The following is a 16,714-nucleotide window of genomic DNA, read 5'->3' as shown; positions in this document are numbered from 1 at the left end:
GCTCCTGGTGTCCCCAGAAGGGACAGGCGCCTGCAGTGTGGCCTGCCCCCAAGACCTTGTCCTCAGGCCTGATGCCTCTCCACTGCCCTGGCTGTCACCACGCAGGCCCTCAGGGGCTTCCCACCCTAGGTGCCACCTGCACCAGAAACCTGTATGCAGGCCCGCCCACCTGGGAGCACCCGCCACCCCCAGGGTCACTCAGGCCAGAGCCCCAGACCGCTCCCTCCAAATTCACTTGATCTCCAGAGAAATGTGACATGCCCTCCACCACCTCGCCCCGGGGGCACCACCCTCGTCCTCCTGCGCCAACCTGCTCCCTCTAATCCCTGCTCACACCTGTCCCTCCTACGGAGGGCCAGCCCCATGGAACCAAGCCCCTGGGCCTGACTCATGCTACCCAGCTGTCCCCTCCAGTGTACCCCCAGCCTCTCTGCCCTCCAGTCACACTCAGGGCCACACACGCTGTTCCCTCCACCCAGAGTGCCCTTCCTCTGTACTACTCAGCCTCCCCAGTAAGTACTCAGCTCATACGCTACCTCCTCCAGGAAGCCCTCCCAGACCACCTCTCCTCTATCATGCTCCCTTATCTGTCTCCCTCACAGCACTGAGCACAACACACAGCCGTTTTGCTTGTTGGTTGTTCACCGTCTGTCTCCTCCTCAGACTGTGCGTCGCTCTGGTTTGAGCAGTCACGCTCCTGGCTGTCTACCTGTCTCCTGCACCATGCCTGACACAGAGGAAGCTGCTCGGCAAATACGTGGGAAGTGAATGAATGAACTCATGAGGATAGCTAGAGGAACACTGAGCTATGCAGAGGGAACAAACGGCAGGTGCAAAGGCCCTGAGGCAGGAGCGTGCCAAAGAACATCAAGGGGGCCACGGTGGCTGAAGAGACTAATAAGGAAGAGAGGGTGCAGGTGAGGAGTGGGGTACAGGCTGTGGAAGGGAATGTGGTTGAGATTCTGTTCAAGGTAAAAGGAGAAGCCAGAGGAAGCTCTGAGCAGGGATGAGACATGATCTGACTAAGGCTTTGAAAACCAACCTCCCTCCAGCCACCTGTGGACAAGCGAACCAGAGGGCCCATCGCCTCTCTGTGCTGAGCTCCAGGATGGCAAGAGACCACCTCCTCCAGCAGGGAGGCGTGTGGGGCACAGGGTCAGCTGCTCCGAGGTCCCACACACCCAGGACCCCTTCACCCCAGCCCTCGAGGCATGAGCTCTGGAGACGTCCAACATTTCAAAGCCGACTCTGTGCCCAGCAGGGCCCTGGGCCCTCTCCATGCACACGCTCATTCAGTGGTCATCAACCCAGGAGGCGGGTTCCGGCCCTCATCCCATCCCAGGTGAGGAAACTGAGGCACAGGAAGGTAGGCTACCCAGGTCACACCACTGACTGACAAGGAGGTGTCAGGTTACCATCGCGGTCTGAGCAGGTCCTTCCTGACCACCAGGGTGCACACCCCTCCACACACAGAGCCCGCACAGGGTGGGCACTGGTGAAAGCAGCACTACTGCCGTCACCTGTCCGCAGCCCTGCCCCAGGGCCCACGTCCCCAGCACTGACAGCCCCTCCGTGGCTCACACGCTGTAATCCGGCCATAACGGCAGAGGCTCAGGCTAAGGCCCGGTTCCCATGGCAACTCCCTCCCGGACTCCATCTGAGCATTTCTGCGGATACGGCGACTACCAACTCCGGCCAATTCTGTGCCTTCCAGAGTCTGGGGTCAATACCGCCGCTTACACCCAATGCAACCCCAGCTCTGCCCGGTGTGATGGGCAGCAGGGCGGGGTGGGGGCACCATCACAGCCCCCCAGATTTGGTCCCCAATTCGACTCCACCATAGAGGTGATAACGGGCAGGACAGAGAGATGGGAGGCACAGGTCTGGGCTTAAGGGTTCAAGTTCAGCCCGCCTCTTCTAGCCGGGTGACCCAGGGCGAGTCACCTCACCTCCACAGGCCCTGCTCTCCCATCTGTGAAGCTGGGAGAATAACAGATCCACCAGGAGGAGCTGGTGGCCGGGGCTACGTGGGGCTGCCTGCACACGGCCCCCCGCTAAACGGCAGGGAAGGTGCTGGTCTGCTGGCCTCTCGGGCGGGGGCACTGCTGTCTGGGGTTCACAGGTGTACATAGGCCCGTCCTTCACCCATCTCAGGGTGCAAGACCCCTGTAGCCAGACCAGACCCCGGGTGAGCCCTCGGGGCGTTTCCCATAAAAGGATCTCGGGTTCATGGCAGAAGCTCTGAGCCCTGAAGGCCCTGAACGTGAACAGAGAAAAGGAAGGCCTGTTTATGAAGCACCTACTACGAGCGCGTCAGCCCACCTGGCTTCAGGGAACGAGGAGGCCCTCCCTAGCGCCACGTAGTAAATGGGACACCAGGGCCCAGAGGACTTAGGCCTCAGGTTCAAGGTCACGCAGCTGCAAAAGGCAGAGCCTGGATGTGAACTCACAGACAGGCAGAGAGAGGGCTGACTCCACAAAGTAGGAGCCGGGAGGTCGGGAAGACCCAGGAGCCCCGGGCTGACAACCACCGTTCAGCTGGGGTAACGCCAACTCCTCCCCTCCCCCAAGGTGGTCCAGACTGGGGAAAAATCACCACTTCTTACAGGCATTTTTTTTTTTTTTTTTTCCCGGTACGCGGGCCTCTCACTGCTGTGGCCTCTCCCGTCGCGAAGCACAGGCTCCGGACGCGCAGGCCCAGCGGCCACGGCCCACGGGCCCAGCCGCTCTGCGGCATACGGGATCCTCCCGGACCGGGGCACGAACCCGTGTCCCCTGCATCGGCAGGCGGACTCCCAGCCACTGCGCCACCAGGGAAGCCCCAGGCATTTTTTTTTTTAAGGAGAGTAAGACTCCACTCACTCTCCAATGGTCACCAGCAGACAGAAAGGCAGTCTCAGCCCAATAATCCCTGAAGGTCTCATCCCAAGCTGTCCCGTCCTCTCTCTCTCCCCTCCCCCCCACCCAGACACTTGCACACACACACGCGCCCACACACGCACATTCTCACCTGCACTCTCACACACACTCCCTCGGACACATTCTCCCACACACACTCACAGCCCCATGGACACAGGTCCCTTGGGCACGGCCAGGTACTCCGGGCACCACGATGAGTTCTGGGGACCATGAGTCCTAACTGGGGCACCATATCATGTCACACGAGCATTCTTCTAGAAAAAGGACCCCAAAAGGTCTTTTGCCCACCTAGTGAGCGGGCTTCTCCACCACCCAGCCGGCCACCTCCAAGCCAAGGGCCAATGGCCAGACTTTGAATCCCAGACTAAGGCAGGGCCTCATGGGAGCCCCTGGGGTCAGAGGACAGGCCTCCCTGGCTCCAGGGAGGCTCCACACAGAACAATGGGCTCAGTTCAACAAACATTCCCTAAGACATCACTTGCTCTGAGCCTTCTGGCTGGATAAAGACCCTCTGCAGCTGTGGTGCATTCAGATGGGCAGTGACCGGGCGAGGCCCAGGGCAGCCTCGAGCCTTACCAGGCTCCTCTGGGAGAGCAGCGCTGGGGCTACGGGTCTAGGAAGCAGCTGTGACAGGACACAGCACTGGCCGCTCACTGTGGACGGAGGCTGAAGCCCAGGCAGGAGTCAGTGCAGGCGGGCACAGGAGGGCCAGGCTCAGGGAGGGACGGGGACACAGGGGACGTGCACCCAAGATGCCTGTGTATCTTGGAAAATCTAGGAGGCGCAGGGAAGCCGGTCACACAGGGGCCGCGACGTGAGCCAAGCCTGAGCTTGCAGCTGGTGAGTCTGGGAGCGAACTGGGGGCGGGGCCAGCGACTCAGGGAGGAAACCCAGGCGGACTGTTAAAAAGTCACATGAGCTAGGGGAAGCGGGACACAGCCTTCCTTCTGGGGCCCATACCCCAGCCTGCCAACACCCCACACCTCAACACACTGACCACGGCCTGGAGCAGCGGGGCAGCCTCAGTGCCTGACCCACAGGTGACGCCCTTGGCTTAATACTGGGCTCTCTCTGGGCAGCGCAAGTCCAGAGTTCCAACCGAAATGCCGCAAATAGCAGCTCTCCAAAATCTCAGGAAGGAGTCCAATGGCAAAATACGCAAGGGACAAACGGAAATGTAACCAATCAACCGAGTTCTGCGAGTTCTGGAAAGATGTTCAACTTTACTAATGGATAAAAGAAACACACCATTCCTCCCTACTGAACTTAACAACGATTGTTTGGGTTTTTTTTTAGTAACACTAAAACACAATTCTGAGGCGTCTAAAACAAAACAGGCTGCAAACAAGCATATAAACTGTCTAACTACCTAAGAAGTCACACAGGCATTCAACGTCGAGACCACAGGAATGCCGGGGCCCTAGCTTCCATCTGTCATACTCAGTCACTCATACACTCACTCATCAAACACCTACTATGTGCCAGACCCAACGCTAGGTACTGGGAACACAGAACTAGGTTAAGTAAGACACGGTTACCTCCCTCGAGGACTTGGAATTAAAAGCTTAAAGCTAATTTATTCGTAGGAATCTATTCTTAGAAAATGACTCAAAATATCAGCGAGGCGCAACGGCGCAAAAATATTCAAAGTTAACTTCCTAAACACAAAAACATCAGAGAAAGGAAAACTAAAATGCCACAAGGGAACGGCTAACTGAGCTATGGTGCATGCTCTGGACAGAGCACCAAAGACCATTAAAAACGATACTTATAAAGGGTTGGCAAAAGCAAGAGCCCACACACAAGGGAAAAACACAAGGGCCAAGATCACGGAGCACTGGAGGCTCTGCAGATCAAACGGGAAAATGAATCTGGGGAAAGAGCTCCAAGTGTTCAGGGTGGTGGAAAAAATCTAATGGTCCCTTTTCTTCTTTCTCCCCTCCTGCATTTTACACATTTTTCTATGTGTGTAACAGAAAAAGCAACAAACTTTAAATAGCAGCCACAGCCCACAAGTGGGATGAAGGACAAACAGTACCAGGAAGGTGGGAGAGGAGTGCAGAAGGAAAGGAGGCAGGTGGAAGCACAGAGCAAAGGTGGGGAGGTGAAGGGGGAAGAAAAAGTGAGGGGTGGGGGTGGGGGTGGGGGTGGGACCCGGGACCCACCTTTGACGTTGCTCAGAGACAGGGAGCGCTCCTGGTCCGCCAGCCCAGGCACCAGCCGGCCACTGCCACTGTCCTTCTGCCGGGCCACGGCCACCGCAATGCCCACGGGTGGGTGTCGCACCTCTGCCTCACCCTGGGCGCCGGAGCCCTCGCGTCCGAAGGCCTTGGCGCTCTCGGGCCTCTCCGGGTCCCGCTTCAGCTGCCGGCCCCCGGCGGCTGCAGGGCCCGCGGGGTGCGGGAGGCGGGCCTGAGCGCGCGGGGCAGCCGTGGGAGCGGGCTCGGGCTTCATGGTGCCCAGGCCTCCGAAGGGGCTCTTCTTCCCGCAGCCGCCGGGGCGCACGGCCACGGCCTCGCGCGCGAAGCTGCCGCTGTATTTGATGAGGCTCTGCATGGCCGAGGCCTCGCCCGGCCCGTGGGCCGCGGCGTGCAGGTCGGCGCCCGGCCTGGCGCAGGTGGCCCCGGCGCGGGGCAACGCGCCCCCGGGGTCCAGGTAGGCCTTCTTGGAGGCGGCGGCAGCGGCGGCCTCCTCCTCGGCACGGCTGGCGTGGTGATGCTGCGCGGCCAGCACGGCCATCTGCGTCGTGGCGAAGTTGCCCAGCTCGAAGGGTTTCCATTTGTGCTCAGGGCCGGCGGGCGGGGGCGGCCGCCCTGGCTCTAGGCCGAAAAGCTTGGCGGCCTGCTGGGAGGCGGAGGCGACAGCTGGGCCGCGCGGGGCGCGCTCGCACGGCCGGGGCTCGGCCTCGGGCTTGAGCAGCTCCTTGGCGGGGAGGTAGGCCCGGGGGTCCGGGGAGGAGCGCGCGGCCCGCGCCGGTGGGGCCTCGGCGGGCGGCGGCCGCTTGAGCGAGCGGATCACGGAGCTCTTCTCGCGGAGGCTCTCGGATCGGTCCGGGGGCGGCCGCGGAGACCCGGGCGGGGCCTGCAGGACGCCGGGCCTGCCCGCCTCGCGCTCCCGGGTCCGGGCGTCACGCGCCTGCGACGCGATCTGGATGGGCCCCGGGCGCTCGTCAAAGGCCTCCACGGAAGGCACGAAGGTGGGCGCCACCACACGGTGCTCGCGGCCCGCCTCGCGCGCGGCCGCCACGGGGAAGATGGTGTAGACGCCGGCGGGGGCGGGCTGCGGCGCGGCGAAGGCCCCGGAGGCGGCGGGGGGCGCAGGCGGGCCCTTGCTCACGGGCGGCGGCGGGAGCGGCGAGGGGCAGGGGCAAGGCCCCGGCAGCAGGGCCTCTGCACGCCGCAGCCGTGCGCTCTCATCCTGGCGCGCGGTCTCCTTGGAGCCGCGGGCCGCCTCGGCCACCAGTGCGGGGAGCCCCGCGTCCCCCGCACCATTGCAGAGGCTCAGCGCCGGTGGTGGCAGCGGCAGCGGCAGCGGGTTCTTGCCCTTGGACTCGGTGGTGGCCGTGCCCGGTGCCCGCGGGGGCCCGGGCTCGGCCAGGAAGGGCGACAGGCGCTCCGGGAGGCGCGGGGGCCCGCGGTCCTGGCGGCCCTCCGCCCGCGCCTCTTGGGTCAGGTCCACCACGCCGCGGGGCCCCGCTGCCTCTTCGCGGGCCCGCGGGTCCTTCTTGCCGAACAGTGGGGGCGGCTCCCCGCCTCGGCCCATCCGGTCCTTGGCTGGGCCTTCCCGAGAAGAGCCTTTGGTCGAGGCTCCCGAAGAGTGGCCGCCTGGGGTCCTGGAGGAGGGCGCATGAGAGTGCAGGGCACCCGGAGCTCCAGGGGCGGGCAGGTAGAAGCCGTCTGCGGAGAAGAAAGAGCGCAGCCGTGAGCGAGTACCCCCTCAGCCCGGGCAGGGGGAAGGGAGGCCCCAAAGGGTGCCCTAGACCCCAGGGCAAGGAGGAGAGCCACGCACAGCGCAGCCCGGGAGAGGGCAGGCTCTGGAAATGGATAAAACCAAGCTGAAACCCCGCCCTGGCCACCTACTAACCTTTCTGAGCCTCAGTTTTCTCATCTGTGAAAGGGGGAGAGGCCAGAATTCAGAGCTGCCCAGAGGGCCCAACAGGATTAGATGAGGGCAGGACAACTAGAAGGCTCCAGAAGGCTATGGGTGGGCCCAGAAAGCCTGTGGGGCCCCCGGGGGCTGGGGTCTTGGGAAACACAGCTGGGATGCTGCCTGGGGTACTGGGTAGTGGTCCCTTCCCAACCTCATTCCGCAGCTCCCCCCAGTCTCCCCACTCCTGCCCTCTGACCTTTCTGGGTATCGAAAATGCTGGGCTGGCCCAGCTGGCTGAGGAGGGGGCTCCCGCTGCTGGGGGGCTCCAGGTGGTTCAGGTGGAGGTAGGATGGGTACAGCCCACTGGGCAGGTGGGAGAAGCCTGCAAGAGAGAAAAGAAGCCAGCTGGGACACCGCACGCCTCCCACCGGGGCTTCCTTCCCCCCTCTCTGCTTCTTGGAAATAACGTGTCTTGGGCTGTCAGCCCCCTGGTGCTGGGAGCCCTGAGGTTTACCACCAGCTCCCACAGCAAGGATTGCCCCCTCTCAATCCTGGCACTCCAGTCCCAGGCAGCCCCCAGGGGCTCGGGCTCTCGAATCCCCCAGGAAGAGAATCAGATTGGACCCAGTGCGGGGCAACGAGGATGATGAAGCTAGACGGCAGTTCTAATCACAGACCAAATGCTTTCAACTGCTTTGCCTTTGTGATTCTCATTTAAGTTTCAAAGGGAAAAAAACCTGTGAGGCAAATACTCTTAATATCCCCATTTACAGATGAGAAAACTGAGGTTCAGAGAGGCCCACTTGCCCGAGGTCCCCCAGCAGAGGAGCCTAGCTTTGAACTGAGGTCACCAGAACTCTTAACCTCAGCCCAACATGGACCCAGTTGAGTGGTTTACTGGCCTAACTTCTCTGCTGTGTGACGCCAAGCAGGTCGCTTGCCTTCTCTGAACTTCAGCCTACCCAGCATCTCCAGCTGCTGGGTCTCCCAGGCAGGTGCTTCTAGGAAAGAATTCCTCCTGCCAGGGGTCCTCCTAACCTCCCACAACCCCCTCCACCCCACCAGTGATGCCCCAGAACCAGGGCCTTACAGGGTGCAGAAGACAGGAAACGGAGGCCATGGAGAAAGAAACGAGAGGCCTAAAAGAGTACACAAGGAATGGAGGCCCAAGAGCCGTTCAGCAGGGCCCAGAAGGCCAGACAGGTGAGCAGGTGCTGGGCCAATGGAGGAGGATCCTGCCTCTCCGCCTGGGCGGTGGGTCCTACAGGACCTCAGACCCACTGGTGACCCCTGAGGGACTTGGGTCCCCCCTGCCCCCCAGTCACTCCCTCTGAGGCCAGAGATGCAGGACCCGCCCCCGGCCACACTGGGTGCACACCTTCACCCACAGCCCCACCTGACAATGACCTTAACAACAATCACAAAACGATAAGGAACACCTGGTACACGTTATCTCACTTCATCACTGAAACAACACTCCTAGGTAGGCAATGGTTCCCGCTGCTTTCTCATCTGTAAAATGGGCATAACAGTCCCTCCCCACGGCTTGTTCTGAGGATGAAGTGAGTTCAAGTATGCAGTTCTTTGTGCATGTGAAGAACACTGCATTGTTTGCTATCATTACTCTTATTACCGGTATTTGCTGGCGAAGGAGAAAAGGGAGCCAGGCTGATGGCACACAGGCACCAGAGGCAGCCTCTGCCCTTCAGGCCCCTCGAGCAGCCCCGCTCTGGGCTGGGGGAAATGGGAGGCTCAGATGGGACCCCAGCCCGGAAGGACTGCCCACCATCCCAGATCTAGAGGCAGGATCGTCCCCTCCGTGCGGGGCACACACACGTCAGGACGAGGACGGAAGCACTCGCTGACAACTGGCACAGAGAAGCAAGTGGGGAGACAGTGGGCGGCGAAAGGCCCAGGAAAGCCTGAACCTGCAACAGGCGCCCGACCCGGGAGCCCCCAGGACACCCAGGAGGCAGCAGGAGCGAGCGAGCACCCAGCACCTAAAATCCACTGGAGCCCCAGGTGGAGGGGGAACTCAGAGCCCCCCAGGCCCATTCCTTCACTGACAGAGGGGAAACTGAGGCTCCACGGAGGCCCAGGATCTGCTCTGGGCTGGCAGGAAGCCAAGCCGGCAGACCACCCCCCCCCCCCACACACACACACACACATTTAGGGGCACCACCGCAGAACAGCGACAAGAGAGCCCAGTGGCACCTGGTCCCACTGCTGCCGCAATGAGAGATACTGACGAGCTGACTGCACTGAGGAGACGGCGGGCAGCAGAACAAACTAGGCCCTGCCCTCAGAGCTCACTGGTGGGGGGACAGGTATCTCACGAAAACACACAGATGAATGTGTCATTATAAGTGGGAGGTGGGGGCTTCCCTGGTGACGCAGTGGTTGAGAGCCCGCCTGCCGATGCAGGGGACACGGGTTCGTGCCCCGGTCCGGGAGGATCCCACGTGCCGCGGAGCGGCTGGGCCCGTGGGCCACGGCCGCTGAGCCTGCGCGTCCGGAGCCTGTGCTCCGCAACGGGAGAGGCCACGGCAGTGAGAGGCCCACGTACAGCAAAAAAAAACAAAAACAAAAACAAAAACAAAACAAGGGGGAGGTGGAACCGCGTGGCGGGTGGTGGGGGGGGGGTGTCTGAGCCAAGCCCTGGAGGTGGAACAGGAGATAGCCGGCGGCGGTGAGCTGTGGGGCGGGGCTGCAAGCGGAGGGAACGGCACGTGTAAAGGCCCTGGGACAGAGCCAAGAGGGATCTGAAGCACAGCAGGGAGGCTGGATGACCAGGGCTGGGCCCCACAGGCCACAGCACAGAGGAGTGACCGTGGAGACAAGAGGGGAGGGGGCAGACTTGAGAAGTGCTGGGGACAGCGGCCCAGCGCCCTCGGCCCGCCCGCCTGGCTCGCTCCTTACCTTCGTGGGCGTGGGCGGCCCACAGCTGCACCATGGGCAGGTTGCTGGGGGTGGGGGAGCGGAAGGAGAGGTCAGAGGGCAGGGGCACCGGGCTCCCATGGGATGAGGCCGAGGGCCCCATCCCGCTGGCCACAAAGCTGCCCAAGAAGGCCTCGCCTGCAGAAAGAAGGGGGGCTGTCAGGCAGCCACCAGGCCACCGCCGCCCAGCCCACCGCCCCGAGATCCCCGCCTCTCCCTGCTTCTCGAAGCTGACACTGGCAGGGAGACCAAACGAACCTCCTCCGCCCCGCCCCGCCCCAGCCCCTTAGACTGAGGACCACCCTGGGTCAACTCAGCCAGACTCAGGGCTTGAGAAAACTGCCCAATGAGACCCCAGGTGCCTCCAGGGCACCCGACACTCTTGGCAGAAGGGCGTTACCATCCCCAGACCAGAGGGGGTATGGTTCTCTCCATCTGCGCCCGAAAGCTGAGGCTCAGTGCGGGGCAGAGACCTCCAGAGGCCAGAGTGACAAGGTGGAAGGGGGCTCAGGTTCTGAGCTTCTGGACCAGGGAGGACACCAGAGAGCTGGAGAATGGCCTCCAAGGACCCCAAGGCAGCCCTGGACAGACCCGGACCAACCCCTCGGCCAACCCTGTGCGGGAGGAACCGTGTGCCCATTTAACGGATGAGAAAGCTGAGGCTCAGAGATGGGAAGTGCCTGATCCTACAGCCTGTGACCAGGGGCTCTGAGTGCAGCCCAGCAGCCTGTCCCAGAACTACAGGGAATTAACAAGTGAATCAGGGAATGAATGAGAGCAGTGGAGAAGGGAGGCCTGTCCCTTCAGAGAGCAGAGCTCCTCCTACTGGGGTCCCTCCCGTGGAGGCGTGGGGGCCCACGGATGCCATGAAGGACAACCAGCTAGGGCCTGGGTGGAAGCCGCACCCACCCCTGCCACGCCCCACTTGGCCAGGCCCCCACCGCAGGGCTGCGTCCTGCCTCCTGCCATCCAGGGGTGCTGCCCCTAAGCTCCACGTGCCCGTCCTTCGGGGCAGGACGCTGGCAGGCCCCCAGCTCACGGGCCGGAGAGGCCTACGAGACCTGGGCAGGGGCTTCCCTTCCCTGGCCTCTGTTTGCTCGTCAGCAAAATGGGGATAATAACGCCTCCCTTGAGAATTGTAATGAGGGAAGAAGCACGCATTTAACAGTAATAATACTAATAAACAGCAGCAGCGCCCGTTCACTGAAAGGTACCAAGCACCAGCTCTGGCCACCGAGGTAAGAGCTCCCCGAGTGCCCCTCAGGTAACCTCTCCAAGCCCCTGTGATGCGGGCACCGTTTGCAGCGGCCCAGAGTGAAGTGGCTGCAGGGGGTCACAGACAATGTGTGACTCGGGTGCCCAGGGGGCCCCAGCCCGGCCCTCAGGGGGCTCGCAGACGCCCACCCACACCCTCTGAGTCCCCACAGGCCTCCACGCAGGGCCTACAGACCCGCCCTCACCACCTCCCCGGGGGCACAGGAGGCCCAAACGTCCCAGGCCCTTCAGGACGCACACAAGGGGCAGGGCCTCCTCCCCGTCGCCCAGAGCGGGGCCGGCGTCAGGCGGAGCGATGGGAGGACGCCTGGCACCACGTGGCATCCCCACCACCCCGCGCCCAGGCCCCCCATCCCATCCCCACCAGCCCCCTCACCGGACTCCAGCGCCAAACCCTCGGGACCCAGGGCCATGGTGGCCGGTCCGTGCGCCCATGCAGCCCCAGCCCGGGCAGCGGGGCCTCCGGGCCGCCAGGCCCCGGGCTTCCTCCTCTGCGGGCGGGCGGGTGGCCGGCTCCGGAAGCGGCAGCCAGGGGCTTGCGCAAGGGCTTACATCAGCCGCCGGCTCTTCCTGCCCTGGGCCTGCCCCAGCCTGGGCTTGTGAAACCCGCCCAGCGGCACCCCAGGCCCGGATGCCACCAACAGCTCCTGCCACGGGGCTCAACGGTGCCCGAACCCCCTCCCCCGGGCCCGGCGGGCCCTCCGAGAGCAGCGGCGTGCAGCTCCGTTAAGCGGGCACGCCAGCCCCCCTCACCGCCAGGCCCAGGACAGTGGCATTTATTTGCACAACTTCACTGTCCCCACCCCCTCCCCTAACGGTGCTCCTGAAGCAGCGGAGGGGCAGGGCTCAGATACGTGAGATAAACCCCCGAGTTTCTCTATCTCCCAAGTTTAGCTATCTCCCAAGTCCCCAGGGAGTTGCTGGGGCTCCCTTCCGCCTGGCCCCTCCACTCATTCCCACCTCGGGGCCGTCCCTGGGCCTCAGAGAAGCCCTCCGCCCAGGACGACGTGGAAATGGAGACCTGTGTCCCCCAGGAGCGGAGTCGGCCTCCCCCGCGGTGCCCACGGCCTGGCACACAGCAGGCATCAGCTCTTGGCCTAAGTGACTGCACTGTGTCTGATCCTCTCAGGGCAAAAGCAGATGGACACATGTTAGGATTAGGAGAGAAGGCAAGCACAGCTCCTGACACCGCAGGACGCATGTGCCCCTCCGGCTGTCCTGCCTGGTCCCCCTAGGCTGGAGGACAAGCCGGCCCCACCGGCATCTCCGGACTGCCTTCTGAGCTCCACAGCCCCGCTTCCCTGCCCCCGGAGTACCTGGAGCTGGCCTCAGAGTCTAGGCACACATCCTCCACTCCTCACACCCACCCCTGGGGACACAGCGGCGGCCTCCCAGGTTCACGGAGAAGGGTGGAGGCCTCCGCGCTCTGGGGGGGCGGTGGCAGTCAAGCCAGAGCCCACCGCCTTTCCCTAGACTTGCCTGGAAATCCTCCAGCACGGCCTGGGGTGGGAGGGGTCTCCATCCCTCTCATCACAGACTGAGGTCAAGGCCTGGCCCCCCTTCCCCGGTCCCAGGCCGCCCCCTGGTGACCAGAGGCCTCCGTGCCACCTGCCCACCCACGCGAGCGTCTCACTCCACGACTGTCCAAGCCTAGAACACACAGTGAACCCGTAATAAAGTACCATTATTCATAATTCGAAAGGGGGACCTAACCCAACTTCAACAGACACCGGGCTTCACGCGGAGACGCTCCTGGAACCTTCCCACAGGCCCTTCATGGGGCACAGAGGACAATGCCAAAGCCACACAGCCCTGGCCCAGGGGCAGAGCCAGGGCCGACCCGGAGCCCAGCCGTGCAGCCCACACCCCTCCTACAGGGTAGCCACTCGAGGGCCACCAGGATCCCCCGTGGGAGAACGTTCCCACGGGCCTGCCCACCATCCTGGACAGACCAAAACCTGGTGAATCAATGACACCTGTTCCAGACATTCGCTGGACACCCCGGGAGCCACTGGCCACTTGCGGCTACTGAGCACTTGAAACGTGGGGCTGGTGGGACTGAGAGAGTGCATCTTCAATTCTATTAAATGGTAATTAATTTAGACTTAATTTAGCCACAGTCTGGATGCAAGGCTCCTCCCTGCTGTAAACCGGAGCAGGGCAGGGATGGGACCTCTGACAGGCCGGGCCCCCACCACGGACAGAGGCGCGACAGAGGGGGGGGCCCCCCAGGGGACAGTGGAAAACGAACCCTGGCCCCAACGCCCACGGCTCTGTGACTCTGAGTTACTTCCACTTCCCCAGGCTGAGGGAAGCAGGATAAACAGGAATCTCTCCCCTCCAGGTGGACGCACAGATTAAATGAACTCACGTTTGTGAAATGCTTTCACGAAGTGCCTCGTTACTTCTAGCTACACGACCTGGGGTTTGAAGAAGCCCAGCAACTGCTCCAGGTGAGGGTCCAAGTGGGACGATCACCTCTACCCAAATTCCATCTGTCCTTCCTTAAAATAAGACTTTTAATTCTGAAACTAGAGAGGGCTGGTCGTTTTGCCCACGATGAGCGCGCTACCTACCACGGAAAAGCATGCTTTCAAATAATTCATTGCGTATTATGTGAATTTCACCTCGATTTAAAACAAACGAACAGACACGTAAGCTCCCCTCTCTGCCTCTGAATCCAACACTGCATCTCCCTGACCTCGCTGCCCAGGGCGCCCCAGGGCCCAGAGGTTTCTGGGCTGGCACCTTCCTGTCCTGGCTCACCCTCCCACAGCTCTGGGAGTGGAGAAATCTCGTTACCCCCATTTTACAGACTAAGAAACTGAGGCTCAGAGAGACTGTCTGGCATCACGGGGCCGGGGCAACCAAGTCGCTCAGCTGGTCAGCTCAGGAATTCCACCACGCCAGGCCCTCGGCTCCAGAGCGGCCACTGTCCCTCGGACCCTGAGCGAGGGAACCCCCTCACACAGGGCCTGGCCCTCGGAGGTGCTTGGAAAATGGTTTTCCCCGTCTCCGGTCCCAGTGAGAGAGGAAGGATGCCCCCGGGGCGAGAAAGGAGGTCCCGAGGCCTGGCTATGGGGCAACGTGCCCGTGCCCCTGCCAATGCCTGGGAGAGAGGTCCAGGTCCCTCTGGGAATATAAGCAGCAGGGAGCTGGGCAGGGGCCCCCCACTCCACCCAGCCTTGGCACCCCCCCGCCCCGCCTGTGCCCCCTCCAGGACTGAGCTAACAGGCCCTCCCAAGCTGGGACCCGCCAACCTCCCAGCCCCTCCCACCCCATGCACCGCATCTCGGGAACGCAGCAGAGAGCCACGAGTTTGGGGGTGAAGGCCAGCCTGTTCTCAGCCACCGCCACCTCCTTCATCCACACTGAGAACACAGGAAGGACTTCAGGGCTTTGCCGACTCCAAGGCTGGCCAAGGTCACCAGGAGGCAGAACTCGAATCCTGAAAAGGTGTCTGCTTCCTTCCTTCCCCACGCTCACTGCTCAGGCAGGGCTCTCAGGGGGCTGGGGGCTGGGGACTGAGGCCCACCCGGAGGAACCCCACAGGGGGCTGCACTACGCTCACCTGCTGGTCCCTAGAGAGGGCCACAGTGAGGCCACCTTAGCCGGTCAGTGGAAGCTTGCCTCTGTAATGGATAGAGTCACTGGGCTCCCAGAAACTGACTATATAATAGGTACCTGAAGTCCTCGCTGGTGGGAGCGGCGAGGGGAACTTGGATGAGATCATGGTGGGTACAGAGGTCTGGTAAATAATGAAGGACTCAAGGACTCATAGGACTTTATCACAGGCTCGGGCGGGAATATGGGACAGCACAGCCCCGAGGGCTGCACCCCAGGGCCTTTGCACCTCAGCCTGGAATCCATTCCTCCCTCCAGATACTGCAACTTAACTGTATACTCCCGTCTGTATATACCTCACTCCCTTCTCTTGCAGCCCAGGTGACAGGGGACGAATGTGGCCTTCCTGCCGTCACCAGGGCCCCATAAACTGCAACCTGCCCCACCCCCACCCCCTTTCCTGACTTATTTTTTCCACCGTGCTTATCACCACTTATCAGACCATATACACATTAGCTCCTTCTTTATTGTAGTTCCTCGCTTTTTGTCCCTCTCCACCCACCGGAACAGGAGTAGGCAAGCTTTTTCTTGAAAGGGCCAGATAATAAATACTTTAGGCGTTGCAGGCCTTTTCTGCCTGCCTCACAATACTTAAAACTACTGGGCTTTGTCCCAGTGAAACTTTATTTACAAAAAAACAGGAGATGGGCCAGATTCGGAGGCAGTTTGCAGACCCCTGCATTACAGTGTAGGTTTACACCATCCCCAGTGCCCCCCTGTGTACCTACACTGTGCACAGTAGGTGCTCGATTAATATTTATGGGTAGGAGGGATGGGCAAGGTCACGACCAGTTAGAACTGGATGAAGGACGAAGAGGAGCCTTTCCTGGGCCCTACTGCACAGCCAGCAAAGGGCTTCAAGGCTTCACTTCATTCTGTCTCTAATCCAACCACCCCCGTGCCACCCTCCCCCCAAACTACCCACCCCACCATCAACTCTGGGAGGGAGAGATTCTTGTCCCTTTTACAGATGAGGAAACTGAGGCTCTGACTCCAAAATCTACACTTTTCCACTCAGACACAGCACCCGGACTCAAGACCCTGTTTTCATCTCTTCACTCCCAAAGACCCCCTCCACAACCAAACAAGAAACAAATGTGTTTTCCCTTCCTATTTTAAAACGTTTTGGCCTCGAAAAGGAACTGCATCCCTAAAGATGTCACCAAAGGCAATCAGAGCATCTCATCAGCATGATCGGATCAGGGTTATCACCCAAAGAGAGCCCATTCTAGCCCAGAGCACAGACATGTGACTTAGCCGTTTCTATGACAGCCGCTGAAAATAGTCCGAGGACCCTCTGGATAAAATGACCTTCAGACTCCCATTCATCCCAAGATTTCTGTAACATCTAAGCCAGAGCAGGGGTTAATGCCCTGTCTCATAAAGAAAGAGCCTTATCATTCAATAAGAATCCCAAGCAATTCACAAATGAAGAACAGTAAATAGTGGCCGAATTCAGGAAAAAGTTAGTATCGCAAACAAGTATCGAAACAGGATGACATCATTTTCATCCATCAAATCAGCATATTTTTAGTTTGATTGCGGGCCGGGGTGGGGGGGGGCGGGGCGTGGAGCAGGGTGACGACAGGGCCAACCCATCCCCAGCTTTTGGAAAGCAAATCAGCAGGCTAGCAAAGCCCAGACCCACTTCTGGGGGTCCCCCTCAAGGAAATCACCTTTGTGGGCAAAGATGTACTTATTAGGATGCTCGCTGCAGCCAAACTGATCTAGAGATTTAATGCAATCCCAGTCCAAACCCCAGTAGGGGCAAAGGTGGGGGGAGGGGGAGGGGCTGTGAAAATTGACAAACTGTCTCTAAAAGTTACAGAGGAATTGAAAGTGGGGTGAAAAATTGAAGAGATTTTTGCAC

At 61.1% G+C, this 16,714-nt stretch overlaps 1 protein-coding gene across 1 annotated transcript in view; it reads right to left on the bottom strand.

The window, feature by feature from the left end:
- TNRC18 (trinucleotide repeat containing 18) overlaps positions 1-11,709 on the bottom strand; it is a gene marked incomplete at its 3' end in the record, with an annotated part of 44,995 nt that extends 33,286 nt beyond the window's left edge. The window contains exons 1-4 of the mRNA XM_028498051.2: positions 11,597-11,709; positions 9,928-10,083; positions 7,265-7,390; positions 5,085-6,815 (exon numbers count right to left, since the gene is read on the bottom strand). Of these exons, the coding sequence (XP_028353852.1) occupies positions 5,085-6,815; positions 7,265-7,390; positions 9,928-10,083; positions 11,597-11,633 (2,050 nt within the window). The remainder of the gene's footprint in view (positions 1-5,084; positions 6,816-7,264; positions 7,391-9,927; positions 10,084-11,596) is intronic.
- Positions 11,710-16,714: the final 5,005 nt, after the last annotated feature.

Source organism: Physeter macrocephalus, chromosome 14 (assembly GCF_002837175.3).
Source record: "Physeter macrocephalus isolate SW-GA chromosome 14, ASM283717v5, whole genome shotgun sequence".
In the NCBI taxonomy this organism is placed as follows: Eukaryota; Metazoa; Chordata; class Mammalia; order Artiodactyla; family Physeteridae; genus Physeter; species Physeter macrocephalus.
The sequence above is the reverse complement of the archived record's forward strand: the minus strand, read 5'-3'. Positions and strand labels throughout refer to the sequence as shown.